The 19,639-nt window shown below is 32.5% G+C and overlaps 2 protein-coding genes across 4 annotated transcripts; one reads left to right on the plus strand and one right to left on the minus strand.

Annotated features, from left to right (window-relative positions):
• Positions 1 to 630: 630 nt before the first annotated feature.
• On the minus strand, positions 631 to 6,134 carry LOC109818247 (uncharacterized). 2 transcript variants are annotated; one of them, XM_020383681.3, is made up of 9 exons: positions 5,870 to 6,134; positions 5,120 to 5,293; positions 3,777 to 4,185; positions 3,379 to 3,662; positions 3,219 to 3,287; positions 2,629 to 2,685; positions 2,333 to 2,385; positions 2,167 to 2,242; positions 631 to 1,822 (listed from the first exon to the last, which is right to left on the minus strand). In XM_020383681.3, exons 1-9 carry the CDS (start codon positions 5,911 to 5,913, stop codon positions 880 to 882), a joined length of 2,109 nt encoding a protein of 702 aa, XP_020239270.1. In that variant the 5' UTR covers positions 5,914 to 6,134; the 3' UTR covers positions 631 to 879. The 2 variants fall into 2 exon arrangements, with proteins under 2 accessions (XP_020239270.1, XP_029124627.1); XM_029268794.2 differs by having other exon boundaries at positions 5,120 to 5,324; positions 5,870 to 6,132.
• Positions 6,135 to 15,975: 9,841 nt separating this feature from the next.
• Positions 15,976 to 19,011, plus strand: LOC109818253 (ATP-dependent Clp protease adapter protein CLPS1, chloroplastic). Of its 2 annotated transcripts, none has more exons than XM_020383689.3 (3): positions 15,976 to 16,145; positions 16,595 to 16,745; positions 18,460 to 19,011. In XM_020383689.3, exons 1-3 carry the CDS (start codon positions 16,079 to 16,081, stop codon positions 18,719 to 18,721), a joined length of 480 nt encoding a protein of 159 aa, XP_020239278.1. In that variant the 5' UTR covers positions 15,976 to 16,078; the 3' UTR covers positions 18,722 to 19,011. The 2 variants fall into 2 exon arrangements, with proteins under 2 accessions (XP_020239278.1, XP_020239280.1); XM_020383691.3 differs by having other exon boundaries at positions 15,992 to 16,145; positions 16,582 to 16,745.
• The last annotated feature ends 628 nt before the right edge of the window (positions 19,012 to 19,639 follow it).

A 19,639-nucleotide genomic window follows, 5' to 3' on the forward strand; every position in this document is an offset into this window, starting at 1 on the left:
CCTATAAATTCTTAAATGCTAAAAACATATTTAACTTTAAAGCTCATTTACCTCAAATATTATTCTATAATTAAATATATTATTTATATATCATTCATTTACTTGACATAATTTAATTTTGGAAACACAATTAGAGATTATAGAAGCATATCCTTTAATTGACATTCTTTTACTTAATATGAAGCTTTATCTTTGAAAATAATTAAGAAGAACAATATTAAGATATTAAAAAATGTCACTTTATCTTTAATAATATTTTTTTAAAAATCATAAAATAATTTATTAACTTATAAATAAGCAAATATCACTAAAGAAAAATGTAGTGATAGTTGAAAATGTTTCTACTACGGTTTTCAAACTTTTCTTAAAACTATAGCCAAAAAATATCTATCCAAAAGTATTTATTAGTTTTAATTTTTAAAATATGAAAATTGATTTTCAAAATAAAAACCAGCCACGCCCCATATCTGAAACACATGAAGATAATCTCATATTCTTCATAGGGTACAGAGAGAGAGCGAGAGAGAGATCTTTTGAAGTATCACTGCAATCAGTGAGCCTGGGGAAATCTAATGACAACTTGAGATTGTCAAAGACAAAACACTAGTGAACTACCAACACACATGATAGTAATACAACATTAATCTAGACTCTAATGCCTTTGTTTGTTTTGATAATCAGAACACTATTTTACAATGTACATTTCCAACATATTTTCAAGGTCTATTTTTCCTCCAAACGGAAAACAGATTTGTAGGAAAAGATGACCCTAGTATACAGAGTAGCTCTATATTCAAACATGCATGTAGCACAGAGACTCTTGCAAGAAATGGCAGAAGTACTTCAGTAAGTATGAACTGTATGTGATTTTTTCATAATCTACCCGCTAGCTGCAACCTGTCCTTTCCTCCTTGACCTTAGAACCCTTTGATTCGCATGATGTTTAGGATTAGGATCCACAAGCAGCAAGCATGACATAACATATGACAAGAGTTCTTCACGGTGGGAGAAGGTGAAGTCCAAATGTGCATATTCAAACTCATTATATGAAACATCTACCTTAGCACCCTTCATCAATTTATAGTGTCTCTTTACCATTGAAGGTCTTATCACTTTGTCCTTCTGTCCAGCAACAAGATCAACAGGAATGTCAATGAGTCCATAGTGTTCACCCAAGTCCCACGGCTCCGGTGAGCCATAAACTTCCGTATTGGCAGATGCACTCCCATAATCAAACATTCTGAACCTTCCGGTACGCTTCATCTGCGCAAGATGGAGAGCAACGCGAAAAGAGACACCTGGCATGTCATTCATGTTATAATGTGGCAATCCTAAAACTCCAACCCAGTTTGAGCTGTCTCCACCAACAACATAACTCATTAAAGTTTGAACCAGTCCTCCAACTGCAGGTAAGTTATGCAGATCCCGGGCTAACTTGTTGACAAGCATTCGGAAAAATCTGGTTGGTATATAGAAGGCAGGCACAAGACGAGACAAAACAGGAGCCATTAAAACTAATAGAAGCTCCGCCATAGAAAAAACTATGTTAGAATCGTCATGAAAACCGGCCGGTGACAATAAAATCAATCTTGAAAGTCTATGGGGTTTCCCTTGTATCCTTTGCGTGATAACATACATCATCATAGCAGCTCCTCCCAAACTATGAGAAATTGCACAAAGCTTGTAAGGCTGAACAGTATCAGTTTCCTCCTCAATATCAGGTTTAGAAAGCCTCAATTCAGCAGTTTTCACTTGATGGATTTTATCTATCATAGCGGGGATATCCTCAGTCCCATGCTCGTTGATGGAATACCGCCAGTATCTACATTACATTAATTTCTTTCTTACATGAATATAATAGCATAAGATACGAAGCATGATTATATCAGACACCAAAACCGAAATCACAGTCTGTTCAATGAAATGCAATGAGGAAGATAGAAGGGGAAAGGATGGAAAGAGGGAATAATTCCCCTTGTTTGAGATTAGAAAAATTATCAAGGGGAAACTAACACTCGTGTTGTTGCCCTTTAAATTGTTCTGTTGAGGGGTACTCTTTTCGTTCCATCTATTCCCTTTTCGTTTTTTTCCCTTCCTCATTCTTTCCATTCCATTATCTCAGAAATTATCCAAAAATATTCAAAGAGATTTGCTTTATGAACTTACTGACGTGATGATATGTTCTTGTTGACATGTTCCCGAGAAACCAAACCACGAAAATTCCCCAAAAATACATCATACCCTGCAGATAGAATAAAACTATACATGTAATAATTCCAAAGCAAGAATTGTTTGCTCAAGCACAGAGATTATCTTCACAAATATAGCAAACCTTGGTCATATGCTGCAAAAGCTGGAGAGCCAACAACTCCATTAGATACCCAACTGAAACCCAGAAAAAAAAAAGTATATTATGACTTAAACAAAGCTCATAGTCATAATGAAACAAAAGCTTTGCTCAATCCACTACAAAAAATTTTGCTTATTCTGACATCATAACAACACTCGAGCATAAACGTTTGTTCTTTAAAACATTAGCTTTTCAAACACAAAAACTCTTTTAACTAATAAACAAACTAATAACAGATTCAAGTAAGAACTAAGCAAATATAGAGATAAATGACTTACCCCATTGATGAATCAAAAACACCATGCTGAAGAAAAACAGCTTTCCTTGAATCTCGCCTGGGAAGTCAGAATAGGCATTAGACAATATACACTACACATTGCAAAGAGACTACAAACTTTTCTAGAAATTATAATGACATCCCTAATCATCTCCATTTTCCACATTGCTATCAAATTATAAAAATTAACTTTATTCGTAATGATAACATTATGATACATTTCATGGGTTTCTACCAGCTGTAGACATGAAATTTACAAGCTCTCATCCCATAATTTCTATATTTCAACAGTACAGATTATTAACAGAAAAAAGAGACATTCCCAAATTCCCGACCATAATAAAATTATTCCATATCTGATGTAATTCACCTCACACGATGACAAATTAGTTGAGATATCAAAATATACCAATTAGAATCATGTATGGGGTGTATCCATTTCTGACTTCTTAAATGACTCATCATAAATAACCATCTCTGATGCGTCTAATTTTATCTCAGAAGATCAACATAAGTACAAAACTCAAAGGGGGCCATATAGTTAAATTTATGAAGATCCATATAATTTCTCCCAAAAATGAACATTCTTACCTCGGTATTCTTTCCAAATGAAGAATATATCCATCAGCAGTGATCACACGAATGGCTTCATATGGATAACTGCCATAGGTAGAATGAGAAATCATGAAGCAGACAAGCAAGATATAAAAGCAAAAAAGAACAAAATGCAACTACATGATAAAGACATTACCCAAGGTCCGTTATGACATCTTGACATGTCCTGGCATCTGTATTAAGAGGCTGATACTTGATATTCCTCTCTGTAGGTTTTAGGTCATTCTCTCCTAGTGTAGCTGTATAAACGGAGGTGTCCTCAACACTATCACGATCTTCTTTAGAGCTACTGCCTTCATGAGACGAAAACAATCTGAATAATTTCCCAAAAGCTTCTGAAGGGGAGAGAAGAAGATGTGCTGCCTTGTGAACAACATCAAAGACAGCTTCTATAGATAGTTCTATGCCTTGATAAAGATCCTGATTGGCAAAATAAACTTACTTAGCAATACAAAATTTACGTTCATATGAAATTTATCTAAACAATATAAATAAACACAATACAAATTAAAATATAAAGAATTGTTGCACAACCTCTACAACTCCACGTCTCCTATCAGTAGTACGGTGGATAATATGTTCTTTGAGGCTTAGCACCCTCTTATGCGCATGTAAATGTGGAGGCCGCTTATTTCCAGAAATAGACAAGGATTTTAACACCCCATAATAAACTAACTGTAAAAGATGAAGTGGAATCCACAGCAATAATTTTAAAGGAAACAAAATCAAAAGCAAGATATACTGGATCCAATCCATCTGATGCCTACTGTATTTGGTAAAACCAGCTTCTGAGGTTCTAGAACTCTGAGATGCAGGAGATGGAGGGTAATCGTATCTATCACTATATTTATCACTATCTTCATCTCCGGATGAGTATTCAGGGCTTGAATTATCAGAATCCACAGAAAGTTCATGGATAAACTGGTTGAAAGACGATACGCCACTAGAAAAAAGAAAACAAAATTCAAGGCAAGGACAATATATCATAAACAAATTAGCCATGCTATTACTAAGTTGTAAAGAAAGGTAACCATCCCAAAATGAACTTTAAATTCTCAAAGGGTCAGGAAAACAAAACATTAAAAAGAAAAAAGAAAATTGTAAAGTATAAACATGTATAAGAAATAACAAAATACATAGTCAAATATACTTACAATTTTTTAATAAAATAAGAATAACAGTCTCTGATAAAATCAAATATCTCACTAAGTAAACAGCTAAAAGAATTACACCTTTTATCCTTGTATACTAATTCCTTGGCATAAATTATTTTCTAGTTTACCTTGACTTCATCTCTGCCTATTCTCTGGCTCTCCACTTTATGTCCTAATTTATTCTTTCTCTAATTTTCAATTTTTCCTTCTTTATTATTGTCTTAGTTTTAAAAACTTTGAATCCTTAATTCAGAAAATACAAAGCTTAAGTCATTTCTTTCATTTTTTAACAATATAGTTTCCCTGCAACTTGCATTTTTTTTCATAATTCTTTTAGTAGCCATGTGCTGTAGGCAGCAACCTGCACTACCGGTAGATGAAGGATATATGCATATAATTATGAAGGCATGACACCAGAATCATGGGGAGGTAAAGGGGTGAAACCTAAGTCCCTGCACAGGTGAACCTTTAATAAATTACATCAAAGCATGCAACCACTTCCGGAGAGAGACTCTGAAAAGTTCTTTTATGATTGTATCCAAACAAACTCTAAAACAAAATTCTAATAATTGAATTAATAACTCTTGGCAGATAAATAGTTATTCTATTACTCAATTCCAATAGTATGAGTTCTAACATAGCAACAAATACAAGTATAAGTAACACTAAGAAAATAAAGAAAATTTTCACACAGGAATTACCAATGTTATAATGAAAACTTACTTCTCCATCCACCGTGGAAATCGCGGTCCACGGAAAGTTGGCCTGAGTTCCCAACCATGGATACCTTCAAGTATATTAGCTTTCCCAGGTAGTAATGCCAACAAAAGGGCTGATACTCCGTTGATTAGCCTCACAATATTGTTTAAGGACTCATAAGTAATTGCCTTCAATGACCTGCACTAACAAACAGATAAACATGCTCATCCTGTGACAAGTGAGCCATTGATTTATTAAGACATTGAAATAGGACACTACATGACTCTCAAACATCAATGCATTGTATCAGTTCCAACTTCCAACAAACTGAAACGTATGAGGATTGCAAAATTCTTTGCCACTAAATTTTTTTTACATGGATCAACCCCTTAAGGCTTTACAAAAGTAACCAAATCAAACAGAATTATTTTCGCCAAATCTTTCAGAATAAAATAACATCCCCCAAAAAAAAATAGTGCTTAAACATAGCTATATTACATAATCCAACAAACAAATGATACCCATTGAACAGTAAAAGTAATACCAAAAATACTTGTCCAGGATCAGCAGAATTACAGCCATAGCAGCCGGTAAAAAGAATAACCAGGACAAATAGAAACTACACCAACACAAAAAGGAGAACAAACACGTCCTTATCATTGAATCATTTCCTCAAAAAACATCATAATATAATTAAACTCATTTAAGACATGGATATCCAACAAGCATGGTAAAACATTCAAATCCCCACATAGATAAATCAAATAGCCTTACTCTTTAGTAACAGCAAGAACATGATCAACGCATCGTTGCATCATGGGATTGCGTTTTTCCTTCCAAAGTTCGGTAATTTCTTCAAACCTCTCCAAATCCAAAATATGCGGAAAATCGAGAAATTTGGCGATACCCAGAATCGAATCAGAATGAAAAATATCAAATTGGAAGCAGATATTGGAAATGGGTGGTCACGGAACTTTGAAATCAGTGACTGACCGGTAATCTGAGGAAAGGTTCTAAAATAACGGAGCAAAACATTAACATTTGCCCTGCGAGGTCGGTGGTTTCTGTCGGGGGGACACGTGGACGATTTTAATTGACGAAAATGCTTAGTGTCGCTTTTTGGCTATGGTTTTGTGTTCCTCCGGATCACGATTACACGTAATATGTGGGACCCGAGGATTTATGTGGTGCTGCTATATACGCCTTCTGTTATGGAACAAAATATGGACCGTTGATGGACATTAATCAGTTATGTGATGGACGGTTATTGTTAAACGATAATTGTTTATGAGTTACACGTGGATGGTGCATTTGGCTCTTGCTTCAAAGAATAGGCACCCTATGCCACTGCAATTGCAAGCGTTCCAATTTGACTGAAAATGGTAAATGCTTTCTCTAAGTTTGGTATTCATTATTAACAAAAAACATGGGTATCTAAAGAAGTTGGTACGTTGACGAATTCATTTCAAATGCTAACCTTATTAAAATTACGAGCAAAACATGTTTCACGAAAAAATTTAGACATCTAGATAGTTTTTTTCATAAGCACTATTAAAATAAAATAATAATAAATTTTTCTATAAAACTAACATTAAATGATGGATAAATTAATTTATAGAAGTTTTTATCCAAAATTTTCTTCTTTATTTATTATTCATAAATATTTATAGAAAAATTTATCTAAACAAATTGTTACTATATCAGAATCAAACATGCATCTTGTTTCCGTGACTCTCGCTTTTAATACGTAACCTCGTTTTTTTGTAAGTTACTAGATTACTAGATTATCGGTTTATTTGTCTATTAATATTCAACAAAAGCAAAATAATAACAGTTTTTCATATGAAAAAAGAGAAATATCTACGGAATGGACGGAATCATATCTGAAACAGAAATGGAGTCAAATTCGCATTCAGTGAAGTGGTGTTAGTTTTCTTTTCTTGTTATTTTTTTTTTTTTTAAGTAAAGTGGTGTTTGTTGGTCCTGAAGTTTCGTTTTGCTTCTCGTTTACCTAACGAAACATGAATCATATGTTTCACGAAGAATCTAGCATTAGAAACAACGTTTTCATTGCGGGGTTCATACGATGGAAAATTCTAAATCTAAAGGGAGCGATGGACGGAATCTTGAATGAATATTGTTGCTTTGCTCTAAGCAGACGTAAACTAGTTTATACTTAAAATAAGTGGGAGTTTGTTCCTTACACTCAAGTATAAGAAGAGGCATGAACTATAATTATACCTTCTTCCATGTGACATGGGATTGAGGTTATATCATGTGGAATTTGATTTAGGATAGTTAACTTATTTATGTGATGATCCAATGACGGTCAAATGAAGATTAAATGACTCAGATCTTAAATGTGAATTTTAAATTTAAAAGCATCTGAACAATATATGGGTCAACTAAATTTTATCCAATAAAATTCTATTATTACTTGAAAAAGCTGAGTACAGAGAATATGAATTCATCATTGTATTTTATGCTACTAATCCTATCAAAGAAAAATATTACACTATCTCTTTTTAATATTAAAGTATATAATTTAGTCTATTTAATTTAAAATCTTTGATATATATTATACTTTTCTCTTTTAAAAAAATATAAATATTATATTATTTTTTAAAATATTAAATTATAAAATGAATTATACTCTTATCATTTTTAAAGATAATAGTAGTATACTATCACTTTTTTATTATGTTAAAATATATAATTAAAATATTTATCTGAATAACACTAGAGAATATTTATTATAAGATATTAAAGTATATTTTTAATCAAAATGTACACTAAAATATTTTTAATTTATTGTCATTGATTCATATAATAAAAAATTATAAAATATATAATTAAATATTGTAACGACCCGGCTGGCCATTCCACTCATCAACAAAACACACCGGAAACACTAGACAGAATTGAACAAGTATATAAATATAGAGTCTAGAATATAAGTATATACATATGTCCCGAATCCGACTAGAGTTAGGGTATGTAAAACAAGAATTACATCAGAAGTCACTATGCCTAGTGACTAAAACAAACAAAACATCCATAGATGTCAGCTCCATCTATCAGCTGCCGACTCATCGCTATCCACCTTCTATCCCTACTCTGCTCCCGTACATAATACGATCATAGCAGTCCAACCACATGGAAACACAAAGGGTAAGCTAGCATAAAAAAACAACATATGGAAAGATTTTTAAGAAAAAAAAAAGAAACAAACACGACTATGTACACTTCATCAACATACATTCATCAGTTTTCAACATTATCGTCAATAAGAATGCAATGCATCGTCACGCATATCAACTCGGAGATCTCCTACAACAACTCAGCCTTTCGACCTACAACAACTCAGCCTTGCGGCCTACAACAACTCAGCCTTGCGGCCTACAACAACTCAGCCTTGCGGCCTACATCAACTCACATCAACATTCCAACACAACACAACTTATACAACTCAACATATCAACTTGCAACTCAACACAATTGTACATCTATACAACTCAACACATCAGCTTCACAGCTCAACATATCATCTCCAACACAACACCACTTCTCAACACATTCACCAGATACAATTCAATATCAACAGCAACATTATCTACTAGACATCATTTCATCACCTTCCATTTCAATTCAACTCAACATAAAACATTACAACAATCTCATCTCCGCGCCCGGCGCATACGTGGTTGCGCCCAGCGCAGTACAACCAGAGAACCCAAGACTATCTCGCGCTTAGCGCAATAGTCTTTGCGCTCAGCGCTGGCTGGGCAGAGACTCAAGGAGTCTCATGCGCCCGGCGCACCAAAACCCGCGCCCAGCGCGGGGAAGGCAGAGACCTCCCTTGGTCTCGTGCCCAACGCAATTCAAATTGCGCTCAGCGCCCACAAGGCAGAGACTCCTAAGGAGTCTCACGCCCAGCGCGACAAGGGGCGCGCTCAGCGCCCAAAAGAAGAACCAAAACCTGCCACAACTAGTATCGCGCCCAACGCGGTCCAAGTCACGCCCAGCGCGAGCCAGCCAAAGACCCACATTCTCAAGCGCGCTCAGCGCACTCATCATTGCGCTCAGCGAGCTTGGCCAAATGGGGTCTCCTGGTTGCCACACGCCCAGGCGCGAAGAACCGCGCTCAGCGCGAAGCTCAGCAGCAGCCAACCATTTTCGAAAAACTCTTCAAAAATCTGTAGAATAATAAGAGAACCCCACATGCAATCGGTTCAATTTACTACAATTTCATCCAAGAGTCCAAAAATACCACCTTTTTCAACATGCAACAACAATTCAAAGATTTTCCCCAAAATTTCTCAACAACCCCGAAACCCCAAAGAAAACAAGCTTTCTTTCAATTCCAGCCACGAATCAGACACCAACAAGCATCTAACGAGTTTATAGAACTCGTCCACAGTCAAGAACAGCGAAAAAGAAACAAAATTACTAGTTTCCCTTACCTCGGGTGAAAATTCCGAGCTCCGGAAAGCTTGAGCGGAAGAGAAGAGTAAACTAGGGAGCTTGAATGCAGGAGGAAGGAGAGGGGAACCCAACACCAGCTAGCACACCTCACAACCCAGCACCACCACCTTGAGTTCAAGGGGAAAAGAAGGGTTCAGTTCAAAAATGAGAGGGAGAGGGTAGGGCCTTTTGGAAGAAAAGAAGAAAATCCGAAGGGGTCTCACAAATATAAAATAAATTATTAAAATAATAAAATAAATAAAAATACAAAAAAATTATATATATATATAAAGGGAGAAGTATTAAATTTGTAATAAATATTATAATATAAATCAATATATATATATATATATATATAAAGAGAGAAATATTAAATTTGTAATAATTAAATTTTATTAATAATATATTTTCAATATAAATATATTCATTTGAAAAAAAAATGCATATTTGAGCATTATATTTGTTAAATATGATAAATTTAGAAGTTAAAATCCTTTATTAATAACATCAATTAAATAATACCTTAACATTTATACATTACTTTATTGTATATAATTAATACTATATAATATCTATAAAATATTACATCAATTACATTGACTAAATACTATTTTAATACATGTGTTTGATTTTATTTTGACAACTTTAAAAATGTTTTATGAAAAATGATAATTAAAAATATTTTTAATATATATTTAAATTTAACAAATTTCAGAATATTTTTAATATATATTTTTAATATTTATATAAAGAAATATATTGTTAAAGTGAATGTATTTGTCTTTATTAAAAGAGAAAAATATTTATTATAATATAAGTGTGATGTAATATTTATATATTTAAAAATAAAGTGTCATATATTAAAATTTATTGAACGAGAGAATTATAATTTTTAATGTAAGATGAGAGAGTAATATAATATTTATATTTTTTTAAAAAAGGAAAGTGTAATTTCTCATTTAATTTAAGTATAGCAATATTTAATCAACAAAAATTATATTCTAAAAATGCATATTAATTCTTAGCTATTAACTTAAAATATTACGTGGATGATGTATAAAAAAAAAAGTTATAACGAAGAAGTTATAAACACAACACCACAATAGGAATTTTTTTAAGACAAGTAAAAACAACGGGTTATGGCATATGAGAGACCACCGTTACTAAAACAACGGGTTTTTATTAACTTATATTTTACTTTTTTAACAAGTAAAAAAAATATTGTTTATTGGTGTAAGAAAAAACATTGTTTTAATTAAAAAAACAGAGCATTAGCTTTACAATTTTATTTAAAAAGTAAATAATTATTTTTATACTCTTTATCATTAGTAAAAATCTAAATTAATTATGTGTTGTGTGAGTGAAAGGTACTCGATCAAGTCAAGTTATTTGCTTATGAATATGCATGTACAACATTTATTTCTATATATAAAATTCTTTTAATTAATTAACATCTTTTAAAAAATTTGGTTAATTTAATTATAGACATTAAATTTATAAATAATTTGTACTACTTTTAAAATTATCTTTAATATTTTTAAGATTAATTATCTTTTTTTTAATTTTTTTATTTCTTTTATAATTAATTAATGTTTAAAATTTGTGTCTATTCACTTTCTCTTCTTCTTTTTTTCATTTCCAAAAAGTATTCCTCAATATTTAATTTTGTGTTGGTTTATACTATTTTTCATTGCAAGGGTTAATTTACTTATGGATATTCACAAGAGGGAAAATTCAAACCATATTCACTTTCTCTAATAATAATAATAATAATAATAATAATAATAATAATAAGAGAGAGAGAAAAAAGTCATTTATTAATTTTTATATTTATTATTTTTTGCATAAAAAATTAATTAATCATCGATATTTTAGAGAGAAAAAATAATTAATAAAAAATAATTTTATATTAAAGGACCAACTAAAAAGTAAAAAAAAAAAGGATTTTATATTTAGAAAAAAATGTTGTATAATAATCATTTAAAAAATAAAGTTAAAATATACAGAAGAATTATAGAGTTAAATATATTTTTAATCCTTTAAATTTAAAATAAATTTATTTTTTATTTTTCAAATTTAAAGTTATTTTTTTAATCTCTATAATCTTGTTTTAGTCTCTCAAGTCACTAATGGTACATATGAAAGTTATAACTTAAAACAGTTATACAGAATCAATTAAGTTTAATGTTATGTTTTGACTAACAAAAATATTAATAAATAAATTTTATACAATAATATTATATTTTTTTAAAAAAATTATATAAAAATTAAAACAATTTTTTTTGAAATTATAAAATTAAAAAAATCAATTTTAAATTTAAAAAATTAAAAATAAAATTACCTGAAATTTAAAAGACTAAAGATATATTTAAACCAATTAAATAAAAGAAAACTCTTTTTAGCCACCGACTGGAGTTAACAATAAATATTTCATTAATAAACTTGGTCTCATTAATACACCTAAAGGTATCGTTAATAATTCATTCATCAACCAGCATACTAGCTAGCACGCCACATTTACTTTGTCGCTTTGGTCTCAATAATTTACTAATTGGAATCTTTCTTCTACATATTATAACTTCCGATTACGAGAATCATTGATTTTAACAAATTAAAAAAATATATAATTTAACGTTATTGATATAATTTTATAATATTTTATTAATCATTATTGTAGAGATAATGAACAATAAAATTATTCTTTAAGTTTTATTATTTTTCTTCAAGAAAGTTTTATTACCGCAGTTCAATATTTTTTAATTATTTAATTTATTTATTGTAAAATTACGATTAACTCCTATATTAAAAAAAAATTCTATTATATTTTTTCACTTTTTCCAAATCCTCTCTCTTTGATGTCCATTTTCCTATAGTTTGTATAATGGCTAATTTATTACCAATCTGTCCTTCTTCCTCTACTTCCTTCTCCCTCTTCTACCACTAAACTAGCTTCCACATTGATCGCATATCTTTTGGATCCTAAGCTTGTTCAAGTCTGAAGACTTCACCATCCCCATCTCTAATTGGAGGCTATGTCATCTCCTCCACTTGACCTAAACTTACTTTTGAGTTTGAGGATAACGTTGTTTTTGTTGTTGTTATGCACTCCCCTTAATTAGTCATTAGGGAAGCACGGTAACGTAGTAAGTTATTTCAGAAAGCCCAAAAGCTCAGTATGGGTGATTCAGTAGCCCAGAACGGACCGTTCCAAACTACTGAATTGACCTATGAAATGTAGTTGAGAACGGGGTGTTTCAAATCGTAGAACGAGCCGTTCTGCATGTGATTTTTACGCATGATGAAGGGGTGCAGAACGGGCCGTTCCGGATTCGAAATAGGCCGTTCTGGCCACTCCTGAACTTCTATAAATAGGGGTTGTGTGGTTGAGGAGAAAGTGAAGTTTTTAGAGAGAAGTTTTAGAGAGAAGGACTCTGGGTCTGTGAGCTCCTTTCTCTCCCAAATTTCACTATATGATTCCTTTTCTCCTCTAGGTCACTAATGTCTTCTGTCTTTTCTTGAAATTTATATTAGGAAGCTTGCTTTGGGTGGATTGAAGTTCCAGGTTGAGCTTCGGAAAGGGAATTATGCTTTTTCTCAGTTCTTGGCTATTTTGAGCCAATCTTCAGGTAAGGGAAACTAGATTGTAAAATTGTTAGTCGTATGTGAGTTGGGAACTCATTTGGGTACTTAGGTTGATTACTTAAGTTGTGTGTTGATCTATGATATTGTTGAAGCTAGTTGAAATTAAGTTGATAAACTTGCTATATGTTATGTGTGGACATGTATATGTTGTGAAGTGCATGATGATAATATTGTTAAGTTATTAGAGAAGAGTTGTATGTTGCTATAAAGTTGTATGTTGTGCCATGTGTTGAAAAGATATTATTTTATGATGATTAAGTTGATTGTGCTGTTTAAAGTTGAAATGAGATGTTGTGTTGTTAAAATGTGTTGTTAAATAACGTTGATGAGTTGTTGTGCTGATATACCATGTTGTTTAAGTTGAAAGTTGATTAAGATGATGAGTTGAAAAGTTATACGTTGTTTAAGTTGTTGAGTTGAGTTGTACTGTCGATTTGTAAGTTGATTAAGTTGTGATGATAAGTTGTTGATCACTAGGGCTAGAGGAGATGTTTTCGAAGTTGCTCATCCCATTGTATGGATTGAGATAGTTATGGTGCTCTGAGAGCCCAATTTGTTGAAAACCCTCCTTGGGAAGTTGTCCCTTGGAGTGGACATTGTGTTATTCTCTTCTAGAACTTAGTTGATCCCGTGTGTGGGCAAGGTCGAGGCACACATGTATAAAGCGACCACGGTATTGGGATCAGGCTAAGCTATACCGATTACAAGCGGCCAGATGTTTATTGTTATAAAGTTGTTATGGTGTCTATTGTTGTAAAGTTAAAAAATTGGGGACATATGGTGAAGATATATGTCCTATGTTGAGAAACATAATACTAAGGAAATAAGTTGAAAGTTGTTTTAAAGTTGAATCCCTTAGTACTGTGTGGGCGACATGGAAATAGTCGATCCATGTCATGATTGAATGACCAATTTGAGTAAGGTATCTAGTTAGAGATGTAGTCTTTGACTAGGTACTGGAGGGTGCATGGTACTTGGAAGACAGTGGGTGGGCTAACTCCATATGTGGATTGGTGATGCTAGCCAAGACCGTGGTAGGCTCATACCCAAATCCTTCTGTCTTGACAGTAGTACTGGACCTCTGAGTCTAAGTGGCACACTTGAGCAATCGCCTATTGCTGTCTATACCTGGTTCTCTTCAGAGTTCCTAACGTTGTTCTATACTTGACCTGGTTGGGATAGGTCAAACGTTGGATTCGGTAGGGTTTATGCCACCTAGACTGCTTAACCTCAGTTGTTGGAGATCTCCGAGTTGAAATGCGTGACGACGCATAAGTAGTTGATGAATTGATTTGTTGTTGATATGAGTTGTATATTTGTTGTTGTGTTGTTAAGCTGTGATTGTGTTGTATGTTAACCTTGTTGAGGATGATGATAGTGTTGTTATGTTATAAGTTGAAATGATGTTAAGATGTATAGTATATATGTTGTTTGTATCATGTGTCGAATGCGAAGATGATTATATAATTGTTATGTTGCATATTAAATTATTATGAGTTATTTATTATCTCTAACTTACCCTTGCATGTTTTCATGTAGTTTGGACTACGATGATCATACGTTGTATGGGAGCAGGGCATGGATAGACTGGAGATAGCTGCTAGAGGTCATAGGAGGTGCCTAGAGATGAATTTTTTTTTAGGCTACCTTGTAGTAGCATATTTTATTGTATATAATTGGTTGTCGTTGGTTGCTCGATTAACAACTTGTGTTGTAAATATTTTATTATACTATTTTAGTATATATATTTTATAGTGTGTAGTGTTGTTCGTAGTGTGACGGCTATGACAAGTCGTTACAGGCACAATGAGACTAGACCCATTACCAAAACAAGGCTAAAAATAAAAACTAAGTGAGTAAGACAATAGTGATGCGATGAAGTTACAAAAAGTAGAAAATCACGCGTGAACAATACGTGCTTGACAGAACAAAGAAAAGAAACAATGCGTGAGAGTGTGTCACAACTTTGATGATGTCAATGTTGTAGGGATAGGTCATGTTTGAAGAGGTGGATCAAATTTTAGACTCATTGAAGAAAATGGTTCTCAATGATAACAATAGATGACAATAAAAAAACAAAAAAAAAAACAAGAAAAACATATCGAAAGAAAGAAGAACTTAGATAAAAAAAAATCAAGATTAAAAAAGACATTTAATATTATTATATAAATTTAATTTAAAAATTTAAATAATAAATCTAATCCATTCATTTAAATTTTCTTAAACCTAATAGGTATTTATTAGTTCTCTATAGATGAATCACATGTTTTTCTAATTCACCTATCCCTATTTTTAATTTATCCTTTTGATAGTTATCTTCCATTTATTTCTTGTGTTTCAGTTGAAGTAATTGGCAACTATGGGACAGTTGTTTGCGACTCGAGCATTGGAGACTAATAATTTTAGAGGTTTTGGAGTTAAAAATGATCATAAGCTGCAAAAGCATGCTCTTTGTATGTTGATTTGTTTGAATTTGGATTGAGGGCTGTGCTAGAATAATTGATTGTAGATTTTTACCCACAAATATTCTTTGGGATAGACTCGTATTTCTTGTCACTTCGTGGCTTTGTGCAGTTCTCCAAAATTTTATGTCCCGTCTCAGACCATAAAACAATTTTATATTATCACAAGAGCACTACACTAGCCTCAAAAATTTCCAATGTACACGTGTTATTCATATTAACGTTTAAAGCCAAATTCAGTGTGCACCGTACAAAATTTCCATTAGCTTTCATACTCACTAAAATCTCTTTCACCCACCCAAAAAAATCAGTGTGGTAACGACAAAGACAATATTTGAATATTTCTCTAACACACACTATTGCTATCCTGCCATTGTTATAGTTGCTATCTGCTAGTGTCGACCACCACAAAGCCATGGAAGCTGCATTATGCAGTGCACTTGCTCTTTCACCCAACCAAGTATTCAATGCATCAAATCCTGGTACTATTACTATACCATATAGTCCACTTTCTAACTATGTTCCATTTATTTATTTATTTATTTTTTAAAACACAAGGATAAAAAAATGGTTGATACAAGTGGAACCTACCTGAAATTCCTTAGCCAGTGTCTCGAGTTTAAGTACTGTGGATAAGTACTTGAAAGAAAAAATCTCATAAAACATGACTAATTGGATTTTTTACAAAGATTGATTATCATTAAACTCGGTGAATAATGATATTTTTCACCTTTAACATAGTAAAATAATAAATTGCATACTTTTATGTTATTTCATGAACATGTTGCCCAAGTTGTTTATGTTTATGACTTTTTTTCCGAAAATTTGAGGAGATAATGCTGGACCATATATTTCAATTCTAATTAAAATTTCATGTTACTTAGTAAATAGAAGGGTTCATATTTTAATTGCTATTAGCTTTGTAATGCAGGAGATAAAAATTTTCCTTTGAAATATAGCAAAGATCGCAGTGTTGTAATGACAGTGGCAGCCACTGGAATTTTAGGGAAAGGTGGTGGGTTGTTGGAGAGGCCGACCATAGAGACAACATCACCTGGTCGGGAATCTGAATTTGACATAAGGTATTAATAACATCAGGAGCACAATTTAGAGGAATCTAACAATATATTATATAGAAGAATTGAAGAAATGTCTTGAAAATGTTTCATACTAATGTAAAATTAAGAGAAGCTCTTGTTAGTTGGTTCTTAAAAACTAAAATAGTCTCTGTTGGATGTTTAAATCAAAACCTTTCCTCAGCCTTCACTGACAAATTAATTAAGCTATTAGGTGAGTTTGGTTCTTCAATTTATATAGTTGTGCTACTATGTTAAAGTCCCCATTTATGATGCATTCAAATATATTATAAGATCAGAAAAACTGAATTTTGGGATGGTCTATAATTAAGGATCTGTAACCCGTTAGTTCAAGGACACAAATTAATCGATTGTCAACAACACTAAATGCAAATTATATCTTTCCCTCTGTTTGCATGAAACTCTGCTGTGTTATTTTCCTTTTGGTCCATCTTCTTGTTTGCATTTGATTTTATTTTTAATCTTAGGCCAAGGTGAAGCACTGATATGGTATTTGCGTTTGATTTTGTTTCTCGCTTCTTATTTCTAATAATTGTTTAACCATTTGAAAACCAATAGATGCAGTCTCTGAAGTACAGACTTGAACCCTTAATTTCCTACTGTGTTACTGTAAGATGTGCTGAGAGGTTTCTCTTACGGGATAACAGTAATGACCAGTCCATATTTCATAATTATCCCTCAATTGAACTAAATTACTACAGCCAAATATCAAATTTAGATGTTACACCAATATGTCCTTAATTTGAGGATTTTTGAATTCAATCACTTTAATCAAGATTTCGAGTTAGAATCTTTTAATATGACAAGAACATGATTGAAAAGGGAGACTCTACTAAAAGAAGTTAGTCAAATTTTTCAATGGAAATTAATTTTCAACTTGTCAAGTGATCAATACTTTGAACAAATAACATAATTATCAAATCAATACTACTATAGGATTTTTGGAAGTGAGCTTGGTGATGGTGAAGAAATGCCAAAGCTGTGTCTATAACATTTACGCAATTATGTTGACACTCATTACTCAAGGTTTCATTAGCTGTCTGCCGTGTTAGTTATGGTCACTTCAATTGATAACAATTCCACTTTACTTGGGTAGTTCAAAGTAAATGGCATGTTATTAACGAGGGTGGGAATTATTCTTTTAGTTTTCTAGCTCTCAACATTTTGCTATTAGATTCACTATATTTGTCTTTGAGATGAGCAGGCATAGTCGTCAATAGAAAAGTGATTGAATTGTTTCTTTCATTTGTTGCCATTGGAAAAGAATTGTATTATGAAGTTGCTAGGAAATTTCATTTTGTGGAAACTAATTATTGTCTTTCTGCATGTGCTGTCTCTTCTCTATGTTTATTCATGTCTCCGTTTGGGGAGAAATTATTACATAGTCTAGTACCATTATGTTCTCAATCAATTTTCACGTAACATGTAGTGCATGTTTGGATCTGAGTTTAAGAACGAATCCACGTCCTTTGCTTCAAGTTGATCCAAGTACGTTCACTCAAGAGTGACGCCCGAACCCATCAGACTTGTAATCGAGTTTTCTTAATTCTCTCTCATAATTAACCGTGTCAAGTAGAGATTGGTTATGACCATGAACGTTAAGTGGTCCAGAATTGTCTAATAATTTCTCTGTTACATCACATGTTTTAGAGCAAAAGAGAATTAATGCTCAAACCTTTGATGACATGTTTTGTACCAGGAAATCAAGGAAAACATCCCCACCATACCGAGTTTTGCTGCACAACGACAACTACAACAAGAGAGAATATGTTGTGCAAGTGTTGATGAAGGTAATACCAGGAATGACAGTTGATAATGCAGTTAACATCATGCAGGAGGCACATTATAATGGACTAGCAGTGGTGATCGTGTGTGCCCAAGTGGATGCAGAAGACCACTGCATGCAGTTAAGAGGAAACGGACTTCTGAGTTCAATTGAGCCTGCTGATGGTGGCTGTTGATAGAGATAGAGAGACCATTGACATGAGCTTTGGCTAATAGTTTCATTTGGGGAGGGGGTGGTCACTGGTCACATATCATATCATACACAGTTTCATAATGTGCATCTTTTCAATCATTGAAGATAATTGTATAGGAAAATAGTGACTAGGAGAGGAAAAGGATAGTGTTAGTTAGTACTTATACAGAACATAAATTGCTACTACCAACCGCTGGATTTAACGTGTTATACATACTATCATGAGTACAATGCTCTACTTAGTAATAATTTCACCTTGGCTATACTTAAGAATTTGAATTGGGTTGAATTGCGCAATATAGTAGGCCTCGTAGGGACAATATTATCTTGTTTAATTGTTTAAATTCAAAGAGGATGTTCATCTTTTTTATACCTGTCAAACGTTCAACATAGATTAATTCTTGATACTCTTTGAAAATGAAAAAAAAAAAAATCGATCTATCACTTGACTTGATCAATCCGTATAACTTGGACTTGTTCAACTTGGATTCTATATTTTTAACCTATTTATTCTTATGCCCTTTCCAAATTTCAAATATTATGAACATCCTAAGTAGCTGGTCTGTGAACATTAAAGTGTTACACCAGAAAACTCAGTCTAGCCTACTATACTCTACACAATTAAAAGCGTGTTCAATTGAGTTTATAGCCTTATAGCCCTTAGATGAAACATTTAAATACACTAGCATTGCATTCACTTTCCTTGTCAATTATATTTCCATAAACATTTAAACGCAAGGTAAAATAAGTATATTAACTAACAAAATTTATCTAGTTTTTCAGTTAGACAGCATCAACCTTGAAATGGATAATGACATCCTCGAATGATGCAATGAATTACCCTATTACGTGATAAATACATTGTAAATTTGTAATCAACAATTCTAAAATTGGAAAAATT

The sequence above is a fragment of the Cajanus cajan genome, chromosome 1 (genome assembly GCF_000230855.2).
Source record: "Cajanus cajan strain Asha chromosome 1, NIPB_CcT2T_4, whole genome shotgun sequence".
In the NCBI taxonomy this organism is placed as follows: Eukaryota; Viridiplantae; Streptophyta; class Magnoliopsida; order Fabales; family Fabaceae; genus Cajanus; species Cajanus cajan.

What these genes read in the sequence shown, in the direction of transcription:
- LOC109818247 (XM_020383681.3), bottom strand. Translation starts at nt 5,913, where the DNA reads ATGATGCAACGATGCGTTGATCATGTTCTTGCTGTTACTAAAGA. An exon ending in TTTCCACGGTGGATGGAGAA is followed by an intron (nt 4,186 to 5,119) that starts GTAAGTTTTCAT and finishes TCTTTTTTCTAG; the next exon opens with TGGCGTATCGTCTTTCAACC. An exon ending in TTTTGCAGCATATGACCAAG is followed by an intron (nt 2,243 to 2,332) that starts GTTTGCTATATT and finishes TTCTATCTGCAG; the next exon opens with GGTATGATGTATTTTTGGGG.
- LOC109818253 (XM_020383689.3), top strand. Translation starts at nt 16,079, where the DNA reads ATGGAAGCTGCATTATGCAGTGCACTTGCTCTTTCACCCAACCAAGTA. An exon ending in ATTCAATGCATCAAATCCTG is followed by an intron (nt 16,146 to 16,594) that starts GTACTATTACTA and finishes TTTGTAATGCAG; the next exon opens with GAGATAAAAATTTTCCTTTG. An exon ending in GAATCTGAATTTGACATAAG is followed by an intron (nt 16,746 to 18,459) that starts GTATTAATAACA and finishes GTTTTGTACCAG; the next exon opens with GAAATCAAGGAAAACATCCC.